Source organism: Triticum dicoccoides, chromosome 2A (genome assembly GCF_002162155.2).
Source record: "Triticum dicoccoides isolate Atlit2015 ecotype Zavitan chromosome 2A, WEW_v2.0, whole genome shotgun sequence".
Lineage (NCBI taxonomy): Eukaryota > Viridiplantae > Streptophyta > Magnoliopsida > Poales > Poaceae > Triticum > Triticum dicoccoides.
This window is the reverse complement of record NC_041382.1, coordinates 31,792,507-31,811,086: the sequence shown is the minus strand read 5'-3', so window position 1 is coordinate 31,811,086 and position 18,580 is coordinate 31,792,507. Positions and strand designations below refer to the sequence as shown.

General features: G+C 40.6%; 1 protein-coding gene across 1 annotated transcript; it reads left to right on the top strand.

The window, feature by feature from the left end:
* Positions 1–11,642: 11,642 nt before the first annotated feature.
* LOC119352958 (L-type lectin-domain containing receptor kinase IX.2-like) lies at positions 11,643–18,135 on the top strand. Its single transcript, XM_037619539.1, has 3 exons — positions 11,643–12,518; positions 16,588–16,737; positions 16,835–18,135. Exons 1-3 carry the CDS (start codon positions 11,672–11,674, stop codon positions 17,797–17,799), a joined length of 1,962 nt encoding a protein of 653 aa, XP_037475436.1. The 5' UTR covers positions 11,643–11,671; the 3' UTR covers positions 17,800–18,135.
* Positions 18,136–18,580: the final 445 nt, after the last annotated feature.

Genomic DNA, 18,580 nt, shown 5'->3' with positions numbered 1-18,580 from the left:
TCTCTGAACCTCTCCAATCTCTAGCAAACATACATGTTCTTCAAATATAATTTCGATTTCTCCAGATAGTCCAAAAAATAGCAGCCATACCAATAGAGACTAGATGCTTACTAGTCCACCCCTTTTTCAACAGGTTATCTTTGTCAACATAGCATTTTTCTTCAATAACCATAAGAACACTTTAATAGTGGGAGGTACTTTAACTTCCCACATAAACGTGTGTGGAAAGTTACTATCATTGAACCAATTTTTGATAGAGATTTGACAGAAAACTTACCATCAGCGGTAAGCACCCATCTAACATTAATACATTATCTCTATGATCAGATAACGCTATTTCATCACATTCTTCCTTCAATTCATTCCACATCATCAAAGAATCCACCCATTCTAAAATTGATTATATCCCACCCTTTTTCAAACTTAGTGGCAACAAAAATATTCCTATCAAAACAAATATTATACTCCCTCCATCCCATAATACAAGAGCAATTTTTACACTAGTGTAATGTCAAAAAACACTTTTATATTATGGGACGGAGGGAGTATGAACTAGCGTGAGACTTACATAAAGGTCTATAACCTAGCCACCAATCCTCGAAAAACCTGGTATTTTTACCATCTCTTATAATCTTCTTACATTCTGATGGTATCTCCGGAATTATAGTTGATGTCTAACAGACATTTAGCATTAACATCTTTACTATTAAAAGGAAGTCCGCGCTTATGATGGTAGTTTTGGTGTTTGTACGTTCGTCTCGTCCCTCCTCCCAAAACCCAAAACCATGATTTGCATTAGCTCAATCAAATCAAATCAAATCTTACCAAAACTTCAACCAAATTGAAACATTTGTGGCTTGTCCTATCCATACTCAAATCACATCAAATCTTAACAAAACCTCAACTAAATCAAAACATTCCTTGCCTTTCCTATCCATACTCAAGTGAAATCAAATCTTACCAAGATCTAGAATGTGTTGGATGCAAGGTATATGTCGGTTGGTGTTGAACCACTAGAATATGTATGTCTCCGTTGCTATGCACAGGCAATAAACTACTATGTATTAAAGATTACTGTCTGCCACAGACCCTTCTCGGTCACAAATTTCCAAAACCATTTAGCCAACAAAGCTTTAATCACATGTCACAAATTTTAAATGCATACTTGTTTCTTTTTGGCCTGGCAAACAGTGCCCCAATTAACCAAGTGATTTTTTTCATCCTCTTGCCGGACCATCGTAGGGTTATGTGACAGGAACTTAATACGCGATTTTATCGTCAACTGAAAATCACATGCATAATCTTTTGCTAGTTCATGTGCTATCCTGCAGGCGATAATTTAGTCATATATGAATCACCAGACGATCATGATTCTGACATCTTTTGACGTTTTTAGAAAATCCAAGCCATGGTCTGCTGTATTTTGGCCAACATTTGGCAGGTCAAATATTTAAAAATGAAAAAAAACTCGGTGTACACTTTGCTGAGCATTTTTATGGAATACTCGACAAAGTGGACAAATGGCAGCTCCTGATTAGTTATGGCATGGTTTTGGCGAGTGCCCGGCACACGATACTTACTTAACAAAAGCAGCCATGTGTCAACACTTGGTGATTGCTGGCAACTCCCACATCCCAACGTTTACCGAGTGTCAGGTGGATGGCACTCAGCAAGGTGACCACGTGGTGCCCTCTGGAAGCCCCTCCGGCGCCTGTGGCTGGTCCTTTAGCCGAGTGGACGGTTGGCTGCACTCGACATATCCCTCTTTGCCAACTATCTGCACTGGGCAAAGTATGGACACTTGGCACTAGTGGTCTCGTCTCTGAGTACCCGATTACTAGCACTCGGTAAAGTACTCAAAAAAGATGGCTTTGCCGGTCCCACCATAACACTCCGCAAATATTGGACGAGTATTTCCCACCCTTTGCCTTCAATTCCGGCAATGTTGACTATCATTCACATATACTTCCTCTTATTTTATTTACTTTGCATATTAGCTTTGTCCGAAGTGAGACTTCACAGAGTTTGACCAAATTTATAGAAAACAATATAAACATTTACAATAACAAATATGGCGGTTGTGAAAATATATTCAATGATGAATCAACTAGTATCGATTTGGTATTGTAGAAGTTAATAATTTCTTCTATAAAATTGGTCAACATTTACAAAACTCGACTCCAGACAAGGTAATATGCGGACTAAATAAAAATGGAGTATCAAACTCTGACCAAATTTGTCAACAACTAGTGGAATGCATTCAATCAGTTTGTCATAAGGCTTCGGCAAATAGAGCAACTTACAGAAGGATCTCTGGTTTTCCATAGCTGGCTATTCTCGTGTATGCATTGCACATTGCAGCCTGCCAAAAGTATTGCTTATAAGTACACAAAACCTATAAAAACTAAGTAATTAACCTGGAGCTCTGAGTTTCTATTAGTCTGTGTATGGAAATGGCGCCTCGCTTATGACTTGTCGCGGGGAAGAAGATTGCCATGAGGTTTTTTGTTTACACTTATGCCATAATCATAGTGTTTTCTCATCAGGCTAGACTTTAGGTGGCCTAATCTATCCTACAATAGTGAATGATGTAGCGCCTTTTAGCAGTGGTACTGCCTATTTTGCATGAAGGAAGTGGTACCACTTTCTTTTCTCTACCATCACATATATTCATGAGCAGACATTTTTCTACCGCGCTCGTTCACCTTTTTGTTCATTTAAACCACTGGCATATAATTGTACAGTTGAATATGCATTGATTTAGGATACATTATTTCATTTCATGGTGACAATTATTGTTTAATTAGTGAAGTATGAGCTTCAGAGAGCATCTAATGCATGAATCACACATGTGTGATATTCTTTTTCATAGAAGATCCTAGCTTTTTGTGGACTTGATACCTTGTGGGAGACTTTTACTGTACTTGCTATCTTGTAGAACAGAATTGTGATTTCTTCATGCTGTGTGCTACAGATACTTTCAGAATTCAAATATATTCATAAATTTGCATGTGGTAGGAGGATATGTCATTATGAATAGCTATTACGAGGTTTCTTATATTGCTGGAATAACATTTCTGATCTATAAATAACTTCTTTTTACTTCCATAGAGTTTGATGATAACGCTTGATTAAATAGTATTTGTAATCTATAATTTTTGTATTGTTTCACATGTGGGAATACTGGTCGCTCTCGGTGCCTCTCCAATTTCTCTAGTGTTGTCTGGATTAGGCTTCAACTGCATGCTTGAAACCTTGCTAATCATAATGGCACAATATCTACATCCTGAGGAAGATGTCAATGGGTTGGATGGCTCTTGAGTCACCACGACAAATCTCATATGAGCTAAATGAGACTCTGTCGGCGACCGATTTTCTGGATCCATGCTTGCTCCCGACACCCACGTCGGGTCTTTTAACTGAAATGCTTAACTATGACCGTCAAACTACTACTCCTACCCCAACACTACCACCAACTCAGGTAATTAATAGTGATGCCAGTCAGTGGCGGACCCAGGATAAAAACCGAACTATGTAACCAGCCGGCTCCGGCGCGTGGCAGACTCTGGATGACAGCGATTGCCGCAGCAGGTTGTGGCCGAGCGACGATTCGTTTGCTCAGTTGCTCTATAATTAATTTTCAAGAAAAGTCGAAGCGGTGTCGTCTTGCCTCTCGATTTAATCACTTCAGTTTTCTTTTATTAAGAGCGGATTGCTCGTGTACGCATAAAACTGGGTTGCTGATAAATTGCCTTTGTTTTTTTTGAGCTTTTTCAAGGGAGTTGGGGCACTAAATCTGGGCTGACTGGGGGCTTGCTGGACTAGTATTGGACATATACAGGGAGGGCCAAATATTGAGTCGGGTCTTGGGCCCCCACTCACCATAATGTGGGTCTGCCCCTGATGCATGCAGTGATTCATGTTGTCGACAATCTCAGTCTGTAAGGTCCGGGTCGTTAGAATTGTATTTTGTTGTGTGTCGGTGATGGGTAACTTGTTTGCTAAGGTACTGACCTAAAATCACATATTTATGGCAAATATTTTTATTTATTATAAATTATTTTGTTGACATACAATCAACAATACATTTTTTGTCTGGAGTGACTATGGCTTAGTTGATTAGATATAGTTTTTCTAAGTTATTAACAATTGATTCGCAAACATACTTGTTTTAAATATTTTCTTTCATTAAGGTGCAATTGAATTCTTTAATTTTGAAAATATTACCTCAAAAAAAACTTTAGTTTAACTGATTGTTTCTGGATCAGAGAAAAGAAAAGAAAAATTGCATGGCTCCGCATATTAACTTCCGGTATTTGACTGAATAGTAGTATATGTAGGTGTTTTCATTTGTTCTATTATTGTTAAATATCTTGGCATGGATGTACAATCTAACAAATATCTTGATAGGAATTCTCAAAGTGCATAGTTTTCTATCTTATGTGCAGTGAATAAAAGAATTTCCATTATGTAGTATATCTACTAAGGGTTTGTCCTTGAATTGCTTACTTTCCTTGCTTACTAGTTTTTTCATCATCATGGTTTTTTTCACATTCCTTGGTCCAACAATCTGAAGGAAATATGCCCTAGAGGCAATAATAAAGTTATTATTTATTTCCTTATTTCATGATAAATGTTTATTATTCATACTAGAATTGTATTAACCAGAAACATGATACATGTGTGAATACATAGACAAACAGAGTGTCACTAGTATGCCTCTACTTGACTAGCTCGTTGATCAAAGATGGTTAAGTTTCCTAGCCATTGACATGGGTTGTCATTTGATTAACGGGATCACATCATTAGGAGAATAATGTGATTGACTTGACCCATTCTGTTAGCTTAGCACTTGATCGTTTAGTATGTTGCTATTGCTTTCTTCATGACTTATACATGTTCCTATGACTATGAGATTATGCAACTCCCGTTTACCGGAGGAACACTTTATGTGCTACCAAATGTCACAACGTAACTGGGTGATTATAAAGGTGCTCTACAGGTGTCTCCAAAGGTACTTGTTGGGTTGGCGTATTTCGAGATTAGGATTTGTCACTCCGATTGTTTGAGAGGTATCTTTGGGCCCACTCGGTAATGCACATCACTATAAGCCTTGCAAGCATTGCAACTAATGAGTTAGTTGCGGGATGATGTATTATGGAATGAGTAAAGAGACTTGCCGGTAACGAGATTGAACTAGGTATTGAGATACCGACGATCGAATCTGGGGCAAGTAACATACCGATGACAAAGGGAACAACATATGTTGTTATGCAGTCTGACCGATAAAGATCTTCGTAGAATATGTAGGAGCCAATATGAGCATCCAGGTTCCGCTATTGGTTATTGACCGAAAACATGTCTCGGTCATGTCTACATAGTTCTCAAACCTGTAGGGTCCGCACGCTTAACGTTACGATGAAAGTTTCATTATGAGTTTATATATTTTGATGTACCGAAGTTTGTTCGGAGTCCCGGATGATATCAGGGACATGACGAGGAGTCTCGAAATGGTCGAGACGTAAAGATCGATATATTGGACGACTATATTCGGACATCGGAAAGGTTCCGAGTGGTTCGGGTATTTTTCGGAGTACCGGGGAGTTACGAGAATACGGGGGAAGAAGTATATGGGCCTTATTGGGCTTTAGGGGAGAGGGAGAGGCAGGCCGCGCCCCCCCCCCATTGACTAGTCCGAATTGGACTAGGGGGAGGGGCGGCGCCCCCTTCTTCCTTCTCTTCCCTCTTCCCTTTCCTTGACTCCTACTCCTACTACTTGGAAGGGGGGAATCCTACTCCCGGTGGGAGTAGGACTCCTCCTAGGGCGCGCCATAGAGAGGGCCGCCCCTCCTCCACTCCTTTATATACGGGGAGGGGGGCATCCCTTGGAGACACAACAATTGATTTGTTTGATCTTTTAGCCGTGTGCGGTGCCCCCCTCCACCATAGTCCACCTCGATAATAGTGTAGTGTTGCTTAGGGGAAGCCTTGCGTCGGTAGAACATCAACACCGTCACCATGCCGTTGTGCTGACGAAACTCTCCCTCAACACTCGGCTGGATCGGAGTTCGAGGGACGTCATCGGGCTGAACGTGTGCTGAACTCGAAGGTGTCGTGTGTTCGGTACTTGATCGGTCGGATCGTGAAGACGTACGACTACATCAACCACGTTGTGCTAACGCTTCCGCTTTCGGTCTACGAGGGTACGTGGACACACTCTCCCCTCTCGTTGCTATGCATCACCATGATCTTGCGTATGCGTATGAATTTTTTTGAAATTACTATGTTCCCCATCACAATCTGGTAACATAATTTACAGGTACATTTTACTTTGTGTGAAACATGATGCACAGTAAACCAAAGTGCTACTTCTCTCATCAAGGGATACAAGAGGACTCTCATATGTTCCTAAATTGTGTCAGCAATGAATAATGGTCTTATAATATTGGCATTCATGTCATCTATCTATCATGTACTAAAAGCATATACAAGGAAAAAACTAGAGAAATAGTTCAGAAATTGTTGTGTGGTTGGCTTCTAGGACGAGCGCATATTATGGCGGTCCCGATTGAACATGTATCTGACAATTGTTGATCACGGTCTTGTCTTGAATGGTCAGTTATTTTGGCCTGGTCTTAGGCTTGTAGTTACTATTCGTTCTAGCAATGCATCAAGAGTTTGAGAAACAAGCTTTGTGTTTTCTAGAGAAAGAAAACTAGCAAATATGCAACATAACGACAATCTGATCAATGTATATGTTTGGAATTCCCGCTAATTTTTTTCCATGATTCTTTTAGTAAGAGCTTAGTAGATCATCAACATAGTCCACCTAAGTTCAAATGGCTATGGAAAAGAACCTATTCAAGCACAAGTGTTCGTTTAGCTCCTACTCAGTGATACAGTGAACACTGAAAAAAATTAAGCAGGAGGAGCAAACATCTACATAGCTATATCTATGTTTCTGCCAAAAGAACATGCTGAAAAAACATCAATTCGCTTGGGACTGTTTTTCGCTGAACAATATTGGGACCTCCTATGTCTTCAAGCAATAGCGGTATCTCTCAGCTTGATTAAATCATCATCTTTAGGGATACTCCCTGTCTACCTTGCTTAATAGAAATCATTGCGGTGGTAGCTTGGAGCATACGAAAAACCACAGGGTTGAAAGAGAAGTTTGTAATTTTATCTTTTCGCCCCCCAGCTCTTACGGAAGTGTATAAATGGTCCCTCAACTCCAAAACCAACAAAACTTAGTCCCTCTACTTTAAAACTGAATAAGTTTAGTCCCTCGCTTCGTGCGGTTTCCGTACGGCATGAACAGTAAATTTGAAAAACATTCGAGGAGCTTGTGGTAGAAAATACTAAGGAAAACTACCCTAGGGTGAACAATAAATTTTTGTGGTGTTTTGACATTCGTGGAGCTTGTGGTAGAAAATACTAAGGAAAACTGTCCTAGGGTAAACAGTAAATTAAAAAAAGTAGTAAAACAATTCAAAAAAAGATGTTAATTTCTTTTGGCGACCAAGATTATTGGGTGTGCAAGCTATGTGAAAACTTTGGTGGTGTTTGTACATTGTAGGAGCCCATGGCAAAAAAAAGGCTCAGAAAGAAACTTTGAAAAAGTGCACTATGTTGTTGTTTTATTGCTAGAGCTCCTCGGATGTCATTTAATCACGAAACATTTCACACACCTTACGCACCCGAGAATGATGCCAAAAAATTCTTATTTTTTGAATTGTGTTGCTATTTTTTTGAATTTACTATTCACCCTAGGGAAGGTTTCCTCTACTTTTTTCCCACAAGCGGCTCGAACGTCCAAACACCACAGAAATTTGCACACATCTTGCGCACACGAGTATCTTCGATGTCAAGAAAATTCAGATTTAAAAAAATTGTTGCTATTGTTTTATTTTATTGTTCATTGATTTACGGTTCACGGCAGATGGAAACCACCCGAAGCGGCACGAGGGACTATACTTATCCAGTTTTGGAAGCTAAGGGACTAAAGTTTTATGGTTTTGGAGTTGAGGACTATTTCTAAACTTTCGGAAGAGTTGAGGGACGAAAAATATACTTTTCTAAATTTTTTTATTTGCATAAACCCCTTTTTAATTAACGCAAATACAATAGGCAATTCTCCCATTGGTTCCCTTAATAGACAGTATGTCCACATCACAATAATTAGCTTCTCAGCGCGATGTGGGACAATAATTTGATGCAAATTCTTGAAATTAACACAAATGTAACAATGTGATACTCTCTTGATGATTTGATACAGGAAGCAATATTCCATCTCTATTCGTCAATCCTCCTTTTGTTTTTTTTGGAAAAGGAGGCTCACCCCCGGCCTCTGCATCTGAAAGATGCATGCAGCCAATCCTCCTTTCGTTGGGCGTCTAAATTGATTTAGTCCCAAGTATTATCCATACTGAAGTCAGTCAACGTATGTCCACACACATATCGCATTCGGCAAGAGCGGAAGGACCACACGGAAATCTATGGCAGACGTTCGCACGGACTAAAATGTAACATTCGGAAAATGACTTCAGGATCACACACATATTAGCGTGCTGTGTTCTTTCGCAGAATGAGGCAAGGCCCAGGCTCAGCGCAAACTAAGTTTTAGGGATTGTTTGATTCAAATGATCTTCATAGGATTTGGATCCTTAGAAATTATTTCTACATAGGTTGTTTGATCGGCAGGATTGAAATCATCCTTAGGAAAATTTCTAAAGGATTGCTTTGCACCCTATATTGAAGGGTGCAATTTCTTTGTTTTCTTGCCGGTAGCACACACTTTGATTACAAATTCTTGTGATTTTCTAATCCTATAGGATGAGGCCCTAAATTATTTTACGTAAGGCAATGCTCAGCACAATCCGTCATCTCTCTCCCAGACTGGAGAGCTCACACACCCAACGACATCTATAGCCGGCCAGCTGCGTCCATCATCTCCATCATGCAGTGTGTAAGCGCTCCTTTTTGACTGGGCAAAGGAACTGGTCAATCTTCATGCACATGAGCACGCACGTCCCTCTCTTGGACGCAGAATTCCAGCTATATTCCTCCTTACTCTTCTGGTCCATCCACGTTGCACCGTATACCTCAAAGGCTACATAACTCCTTCACACTTCCGAAGATCAGCGACGAAAAGTTGCAGTACTAACTGCATGTATTCAGAGATCTATGTATGATGTTTATGTAGCAACCAAAATTGGACCACTCATTAATAATTTGTGGCCAATGTCTATCAATAACAAAAGTATGGGCAACCACGTCACAGCCATGACCGAAACCTCACACTCTAAGAGTTAATGGCGAATAGACTCTCATTGTATATATGTCCCACAAGGTAGTGAGGATGTCTCTGCTCTAGTCAACAATTTTTTGTTGCATTAAGGAAAATGAAAGTCCCTTGCAAAAAGATAAAATAAACAACACGAAAGACGTATTCACTTACTATGTGTTCTCCAACTCACCTCCTTCTACTAAGCCGAACCAAGCAAACACATGCACATGTAAATGATAGCCTAAGTCACTATTATTATGCCAGTACCATCATTATGCTTTTTAACTTATTTTCATTGCATTCTGGGAAAATTAATTCATACTGCAATACTTGTACTCGAGTGACTTCTAGAAGGAGGTCAACAATCTCTGAGCTCACGATGATCGAAACAAAGTAGTAAGAGCAATCGTCACTTCACCTTCACATATGACCCGTTCCCTCTCGAAATCTAGATTCTTCCTCGAAGATGGTCTGATTTCAAATTAGAATTGTACGTCAAAACTTTTGAAAAATCTTCTCAAACTTTTATCATGACATATTAATGCCATATGATGACACCATCCCAAAATTTTTTTGATGAAAAGGGGTTTCTCCCCACCCCATTTTTATTAAAAACGGGGCAAAGCACCCAAGCCAACATTTTCAAAGCTCTCGGATCTAGCCAGAGTAGCAGGATCAGAAAAGAAGCTACAGCAAATAGGATCAGTCACACAGGGCCTGAGCAAACTTTTTAAGCATCTCTTCTTTGCAACTTCTAGACGAGGGAAAAAATAAACTAGGCCTATTACATCAGCTTAGCTTTCCAGAATCAGCCCGAGTGAGCTGTCAGCATGAAGCTGCCTAGTCCAACCACCACGCCATCTCCTAGTTTTCGGTCCAGGCGATTCGCAGTAGCTCGCCTCTTCGACGGTCCTGGAGCAGGAGACAGCGCCATAGTAGTAGTACTGACTGATCGCCCGCACAAAGGACCTTCCACTGATGTAGTAAAGAGCTGGCTTTTCCCAAGATCACAAGGGTACTTGTCCACGGCACGGCCTGAAATAACATATCATTACGCATGGTCCAAATGCTCCAAATGGCAGCAACGCAAGCAATATTTACAACAGATTTCTTATTATTAGTACTCCAAAAACTAGATAACTCAGCCATATCCTCGGGATACTCCCAAAAGATTCAGCAATATCTTCCCAGATTTTTCGGGCTACTATAAAATCAAAGAACAAATGTCGGACTGATTCATTTTCACCACAAAATAGACATGTCATATTATTAACAGGATGCCTTTTACAAAGATTATCTCTGGTAAGAATTTTATTATGAAAAGCTAGCCACAAAAACACTAAATATCTATGTGGGACCAAGATTTTCCAAAAGTATTTCCACACAGGGGTAGAAACCCCACCATGCCAAATTTCATGTTTTTAAAGACTTTGTTTTCATTTTCAGAATTAAAAACCATTAATCTCCATATTGTTCAGAGTCGAGTCTTGGCACCCTGAGGTTTGGAATTCCTTTCCTTTTCTTGTAGTTCAAAAATTAATTATATGCACTAAATGACTTCAATATACTATCAAATAAACCCCAAAAAATGCCAAATTTTGACATGAAAAATGGTACCAACATGCTAATCTTTGTTAAAGAGTCGGTCCCAAAATGGGGATTTCTAATGAGGTGATCTAGGAAGATAGTTGAAGCTATCATAACATGCCAATTCGAGGGGTATACATTTCATTTTCGGATTTGCTAAACATGAAGTGCCTGAAAATTTTGCAAGCATCAGTCGATTCCACCGACGCTGAAGACGGTGCCAACGTGAGGAGCCCAACGGTGAGCATCAACTCTGGCAAGGCCAAGCCAGGACCTCGCTGGAGACGGGATGACACTGCAAGCGGTAGAGACGGAGGTGAGGAGGGAGGGGCAAAGCTTAGAGGGATGCCAATTAGAGGCGGCACGGCATGAGGAAAATTGGGTGTGTTTAGCTCTCATCTAGATAAAAAATAACTATGTATCATCTGTTGGATTTCACCATAATATTTGTAGTGATTTTTTTCTTTTCTTTTTTATTCGGTTAATCAAGGAGTGTAAAAGCTAGACTAGACTTTGTTAATTGTCTTTTTTTTTTTGCGGGGGACTTTGTTAATTCTCATCTAGACAAGAATTAGCAAATCCATTTATATATTCTCTTAGGCATCCTTTCATTTATTTATTATATGTATAAACGTTTGACTTGACTAATCCAAATAGTATTCCTCGTCAAGCTTGCAATTGTCTCTAGGGTCTTAGTCCACTATACTTGAATCAAACTAATAAATACTTCACCCCCAGCATCGTCCTGCATGAGCAAGCCAAATGATATGTGCTGATCACTAGCTAGCTGCAGCCATGGCCCATGCAAGAAGCATCCTCATACCCACGTACTACCTGATCAGCTGCTACATCTTATTTCTAGCCGCCTACGCGACTCCTCGCGCCGCCGCGCTGTCCTTCGACTACGACTTCACTGTCCCGAGGGACCGCAAGCAGCTCAAATTCATCAACGCCTCCTACGCCGGCCGCGACCGGATCATCCTCACCGACGACAGCTCCAACCTCACCGGCCGCGTCGTGCACCGAAAGCCCGTGCGCCTCTGGGACGACCGCACCGGCAGGAGGGCTAGCTTCACCACCAGCTTCCGCTTCGCCATCGTCCAGGACAGCGACAGGACGGACAACCTCTCACGGGGCGACGGCATGGCGTTCTTCCTCGGGCCCTTCCCGGCGACGACCCCTCCACCCGGCTCGGACGGCGGCCTCCTCGGGCTCTTCAGCAACCCCAACAGCACGGGGACCGCCGACTCGCGCCGCCCGCCGCACACCCTCGCTGTCGAATTCGACACTCGCTGGAACCACGGTTGGGATCCCTCGAACGGGGACGGCGCCAGCGGTGGCGACCACATCGGCGTCGACGTCAACGGCATCAGGTCCAACCGGACCAGAAGCCTGCCGCCGTTCAGCCTACATGGAATCATGTTGGCGAGCGTCACGTACGACGGCGAGTCCAAGGTGATGAAGGTGGCGCTTCGGAAAACCGAGCTGGCGTCCGAGTCGAGCACTACGTACGAGTTCAACGCCACCATGGATCTCAGAGACAACGCCGGCCTTGTACAGGACGCCGCCGTCGGGTTCTCCGCGGCCACCGGTGTCCTTTGCGAGTCGCACCAGCTGCTCGCTTGGTCCTTCCACTCCACAGGTAACCCACTTCAAATCTAACGATGTCACACCAGCTGCATGAACGAATTTCTAATCTTCCCATAAGGTTTACCAATATATCAACGGTAATTGTCCCCGACGAACGTTCGCTGTAAGGGGGCTGGCAAGTGAACCATTTTTACCGTCAGTTTTAGTTGTAAAACGGGATCAAATGACCGCATTATTTAGACGAAAATTGCCTTCTCGGGAAGAAAATGTCATGTCTTCTGAAGAAAATGTCACCTCTCCCCACTTCATCACAACTATAACTGCCATCGAATTGTTCGCATGTGCCACTTCCGCTGGCGAACGTTCGCCAGTTAGGAGGGTCCTATATCAAAAAGACAATAAACCTAATGAATTGAGATTATCCCCAATAATTTGTCACTTTATGTGTGTAGCCTATTTGTTGGTGCGGACGCCATTCGACTTCGCTCACAAACAGCAGACGTCACGTACCAAGAGTCCATAATTGATCGCGTGCGACAGAAATTAATAAAAACATCCTGTCATCAGCGTACTTAAGTATATATCTTTCAGTACTATAATGGCTTATGTATTAACTAACCAACTATAATCATCCCAAAATTGATGTGACATTCTCATGTCTGTAGCTGGCCTCTTTACAAATAGACAAGTTTAAAACTCACCAGCCAACTTTAAATCCTCTTAATCTGAATTTGGCTGCATTTCCCTCGATATAGCTCTCCTGCATGCTCTGCTCTATTATTCTTCTGAAAAAACATAGAACAACCCAAATAATCACATGTCAAATTTGATGTATTTTCATCTATTAATTAATCCCCCGGTCTGATATTTTATTTGATACTTCCTCCAATCCAAAAAATGGGTCGTGGCTTTGGTTCAGCCACAACACATTTTTTGGATTGAGGGAGTATTTTCTAGATTGTAGTAGTTCGATGTTTTCTTTTGCATGTGGCAAGCTAAACTCAACTAATAAACCTAACCAACTATAATCATAAATCATCCCTAATGTGATGCGACATTCACATCACTCTAGCCCCTTGGTGGTGTGGATCCCATCTGATCGAGCTCCTTCTAGAACGTTACACATCACCAAGCAAGGGTCTTGATTGCATTATTATCGATCTTATCCCTAAGTCACGAGAATAAAAACATAAAGCTTCTTTTGCATATGTACGTGCACTAGTTGGTTTCCTATTGGTGCATGACAAAACGTACGACCCTGTTAATGTTGCATGGCAACATCATGCCATTATGTGCACCTGCCCCGGCTCTCACGTCTGTACGGTCAATCGTCTTCATGCTCAATTGCCAGTCCACATCATGATTCCTAAGATCTTAGAGCTGAGATTGAGGGGACCATGATGAAATCCATATTGTTAATTAGATTGATTTTTCAATGCAATTTCCGTGATATTACTTTTTCATTTAAATTTTGTTTATGTGAGAAAGAAGAACATATTTTAAGAAAGGAAGAAATTCACTCCCAATGAAGCTACTGGCTTGGCTCACAATTCTTTTGGCTCACATAAACTATGTCTAATATTACAGTAGATTCTTGTAAATCATAATCCTGTTTACCCAACCCATTTCCTCCTATTTATAGTGGTTGTGTGGCGATAATTTCATACTATTTTATAGAATAATCACATCAAAACATCGTTTAGCTACCTAAAACTAAGCCTTAACCTCTCAAAGTATCAAACACAAGAGCAATTTTCTTTTCCTCCATTCTCACACCCATCGACTAGCTTATGTAAGGACAAAATTATAGTAACAAATCCAATAAAATTTGAAATTTTTAATACATGTAGCTTACATGATGGAGTAAAATATGTGTGCATATATTGGTTGCAAAATATTAACATTTGTGATGTAGCGGTAAATATCTTTATTTTATTTGCATAGTTTGTAGATGGTCATACGTTTTGTAAGAATATGTGTATAAACTACATGATTTTGGATTCATATCTTAACATTTTACAACAACAAATTTTCCTTCACAAAGATTGGCAACATGATGATTTAGAGAGTTTGGTGAGCCTAAAAGAATTAGCTTATATATGCGCCAAGCCAATGTTTCAGGAGGGAAAAATGGACTTCCTATATATTTGAAATTTTGTGTAGGGTAAACTGTTAGAACTATAGTTAAGCTAGATTTATAAATAGTAGGAAAAATAGCTATCTTCACTAAACCTAATAAGTTGAGATTATCCCCAATAATTTGTGAGTTTACGTAGCCTATTTGTTGGTGTGGACGCCATTCGACTTCGCTCAGTAACAGCACACATCACGTACCAAGAGTCGAGATCGCATAATTGATCACACGGTGGAGACTAATAAAAACATAAAGCTTTTGCATCCTCCTGTCATTGGCGTACTTAAGTATATATATTTCAGTACTATAATGGCTTGTGTATTAACTTCATTTTTTTCCATACCAAAACGACCCAGCACACTATAATGGCTTGTATATTAATCTAAACTTCACTAGGATAAACCTAACCAACTATACTCATCCCAAAAATTATGCGACATTCTCATGTCTCTAGCTTAGCCTCTTTACCGATAGACAATTTTAAAACTCAAAACCCAAGTTTATATCCTCTTAATCTGAATTTAGCTGTTTTTTTCCTTCTTCACTAATGTAGATCTCCTACATATTCTTCTATTTTATTTTTCTTCAGGAAAAAGATAGCACAACCCAAATAACCACATGTCGAACTTGATGTTTTCATCTATTGATTTACTCCCACGGTTTGAAATTTAATTAGATATTTTATTTTGCATATAGGCAATAACTTAATTAATAAACTTAACCAAGTATAACCATCCCTAATGTGATGTGACATTCTCATCACTCTAGCCTCTTGTTGGTGTGGACCCCATCCGATCAACCTCCTTCTAGAACATTACACATCACCAATCAAGGGTCTTGATTGGATTATTATCGATCTTATCCCTATGCCATAAGAATAAAAAAAACTTCTGTTCTACCGTATATGTATGTGGACTAGCTAGTTTACTGCTGGTCCATCACAAAATGTGACACCTTGCCAATGTTGCATGGCAACATCACGTTATCACATGCACCTGAATCGACTCTCACGTCCGTTCGGCCAATTGTCTTCATCTTCAATTGCCACACATCATGCTTCTTAAGATCTTAGAGCTGAGATTGAGGGGACCATGTTGAAATCCATATTGTTAATTAGATTGATGTTTAAATGTGATTTGAGTGTTATTACTTTTTCAATTAAAATTTTGGTTATGTGAGAAAGAGGAATAAATTTGAAAAAAAAGGAAGAAATTCACTCCCAGTGAAGCTACTAGTTCGGATCAATTAGCTTGTGTTTGATAACACGGTGGAGTCTTGTTAATCATAATCCCGTTTACCCAACCCATTTCCTCCTATTTTAGTGGTTGTTTGAATAGTATTTTTTCTTCTTGGAAAAATTTCATAGTATTTCATAAAATAATCACATCACAACATCATTTAGCGACCTAAAACTAAGCCTTAACCTCTAAAAGTACCATACCCCGGAGTAATTTCCTCCTTCCCCAGTTCTCACACCCACCGATCGGTTCATGCAGAACAAAATTATGCTGACAAGTCCTAAAATTTTGATTTTTTAATACATGTAGTTTACAAGATGAAGTATATTTGTGTATATATATTGGTTACAAAATATTAACATTTGTGATGTACACGGTAAATATCTTTCTTTTCTTTGCATAGTTTGTAGACGTCATACTTTTTGTAAGAATGTGTGTATAAACTACATGATTTTGGATTCATATTCTAACATTTTACAACAACAAATTTTCCATCATAATGGTTGGCAAACCGGGACATGATGGTTTAGAGAGTTTGGCGAGCCTAAAAGAATTAGCTTAATATATGAGCCAAGCCAATGTTTCAGGAGGGAAAATGGATGGTGCCTCGACAGAAATTGTTTGCAGTTTTGAAGTTTTCTGTAGGGTAAATTGTTAGAATTATAGTTAAGCTAGATTTATGTTTTTGTAATGACCTTACAATTTAGCACCAAAAATAAGACAATAATCGATTGTTATTTTTCTAACAGATCCATCTCACACAGAGACAAAAATGTGGGTGATATTCCTAGCTGTTTCGGCAGTTTTATTAGCCGGTTTACTAGCGGCTCTTCTCGCTCTTCTCTATACTAAATTTATGAAAAGGCCAAGACGGTGCCTCGATGGAAATTGTTTGCAAGGTAAATATATGTATCATGGATTTTATTTATTTAATTAGAAAAGTCACTCGATCAGTACCAACTAACCATGTTATTCAATCACGGAAAAAAATCAAAGTTGCAAGAAAATTCTCCTACTCTGAGCTGGTAGCGGCGACAGACAACTTCTCGCAAGATAGGAAGATCGGCAAGGGTTCCTTCGGTGACGTGTACAGAGGGTTGCTACTTGTGCCAGACCTGCGGGAGGTGGCGGTGAAGGAGATGCGGCATCCAACATTGAAGCAGAACCGGAAGAACTACGTGCATGAGATCGAGACCATATGCCAGCTGCGCCATAAGAACCTCCTACGGCTCATCGGATGGTGCGACGATGGTGGCCGGTTGGTGCTCGTCTACGAGCTCGAACCCAACGGTAGCGTCAGCGACCATCTCCATGATGGCGGCGCTAGTGGGAGAATATTGACATGGCCGCAGAGGTACAATATCCTTCTCGGTATCGCAGCCGCCATTGACTACCTCCACAATGGTGCCTATGACTCAACAAAGAGGTACGTGTTGCACCGGGACATAAAGCCCAGCAACGTGATGCTGGGAGAGGGCTTTGAGGCCAAGCTCGGCGACTTTGGACTCGTAAGACAGGTCATCCGCCATGGAGGCGGGGGTACTCCTCGGACAACCGTTATCGGGAGTACGGACTACATGGACCCCAAGTACATCGAGCTCGGCACGCTGAGCTCTGCCTCTGATATATACAGCTTTGGGTTGGTGCTGCTAGAGGTGGCCACTGGCGTGAGACCGTCCGTCCCGGGAACGGCAGCACACCGGAACACCCTCATCGCGGCCGTCACGGAGTCTCACAGCAGAAAAGCCATCCTCGAGATGGTGGATGAGCGGCTGAGAGGGGAGTTGAATCAGTGGTGGTGGCAGATGGAGCGTGTCATGATCACCGGGCTAACATGTGTCGAGACGGCGCGTGACGACCGTCCATCTATCAAAGATGTCATCGACCTGCTCTCCAAGCACGAGCAATCTCCGGCATCTAGCCATTACCTCAAAGATACTTCAATGAGGCACAAGGATTGATTTCCTTTCATACTAACTAGGAATGTGGCTCTCGCAAATGCAAGGGAAACATCTTTAGCGTAGTGAACATGTCCGTGAAATAATATGAGTTCATAGATATTAAATATGTGGAATTTTAAATCCTATAGCTCTATAGGCGTGTACAAGGTTAAGTTAAGTAAAATATCTCTAGTGTGGCAAATATTTTTGAATCACGGTAATTTGTGGGCACAATGGTTGTAACATTTCCGAAAACACCATGTCACTGTGCTTTGAAACTTCGTCTATTCTTAAAGTAGGGAGCGCTATTGTGATGTATTTTTCCGAGAGGACGTCGAGCGCACGGAGACACCTGATACGGGCAGGTACCCAGTGCCGACTCATCCAGATCTAGGGAGAGAGAGAAATACTGGACTGGTATCACTTTCAGCAGAATTGTGTATATTGTGTCTGGGACCCTCCATGTGGGGATATATTGTGTATATTGTGTATAGAAGCTGGGCATTGGGTGTAAAAATAGAAAGCAAAAACAAGCATGCCAAGTTAGATATTCAATGGATTTTAAAATGTTCACAGATTGTATAAATAATGTTTATATAATTAAAAATGTGTGTTAACAGATAAAACTATTAATGTAATTTTTAGAACTGTTGATGATTTTAAAAAATTGTTCATGAAATTTAGAAGTGTTCACGCATCCATTTATAAAAAATCATGTATTTTGTAAAATGTTGTATTTTCTTTAGATTATCTCTGGTCAAAATTTTAGTGTGAGCAGTTATAAAACGCATGTACCCTGGGA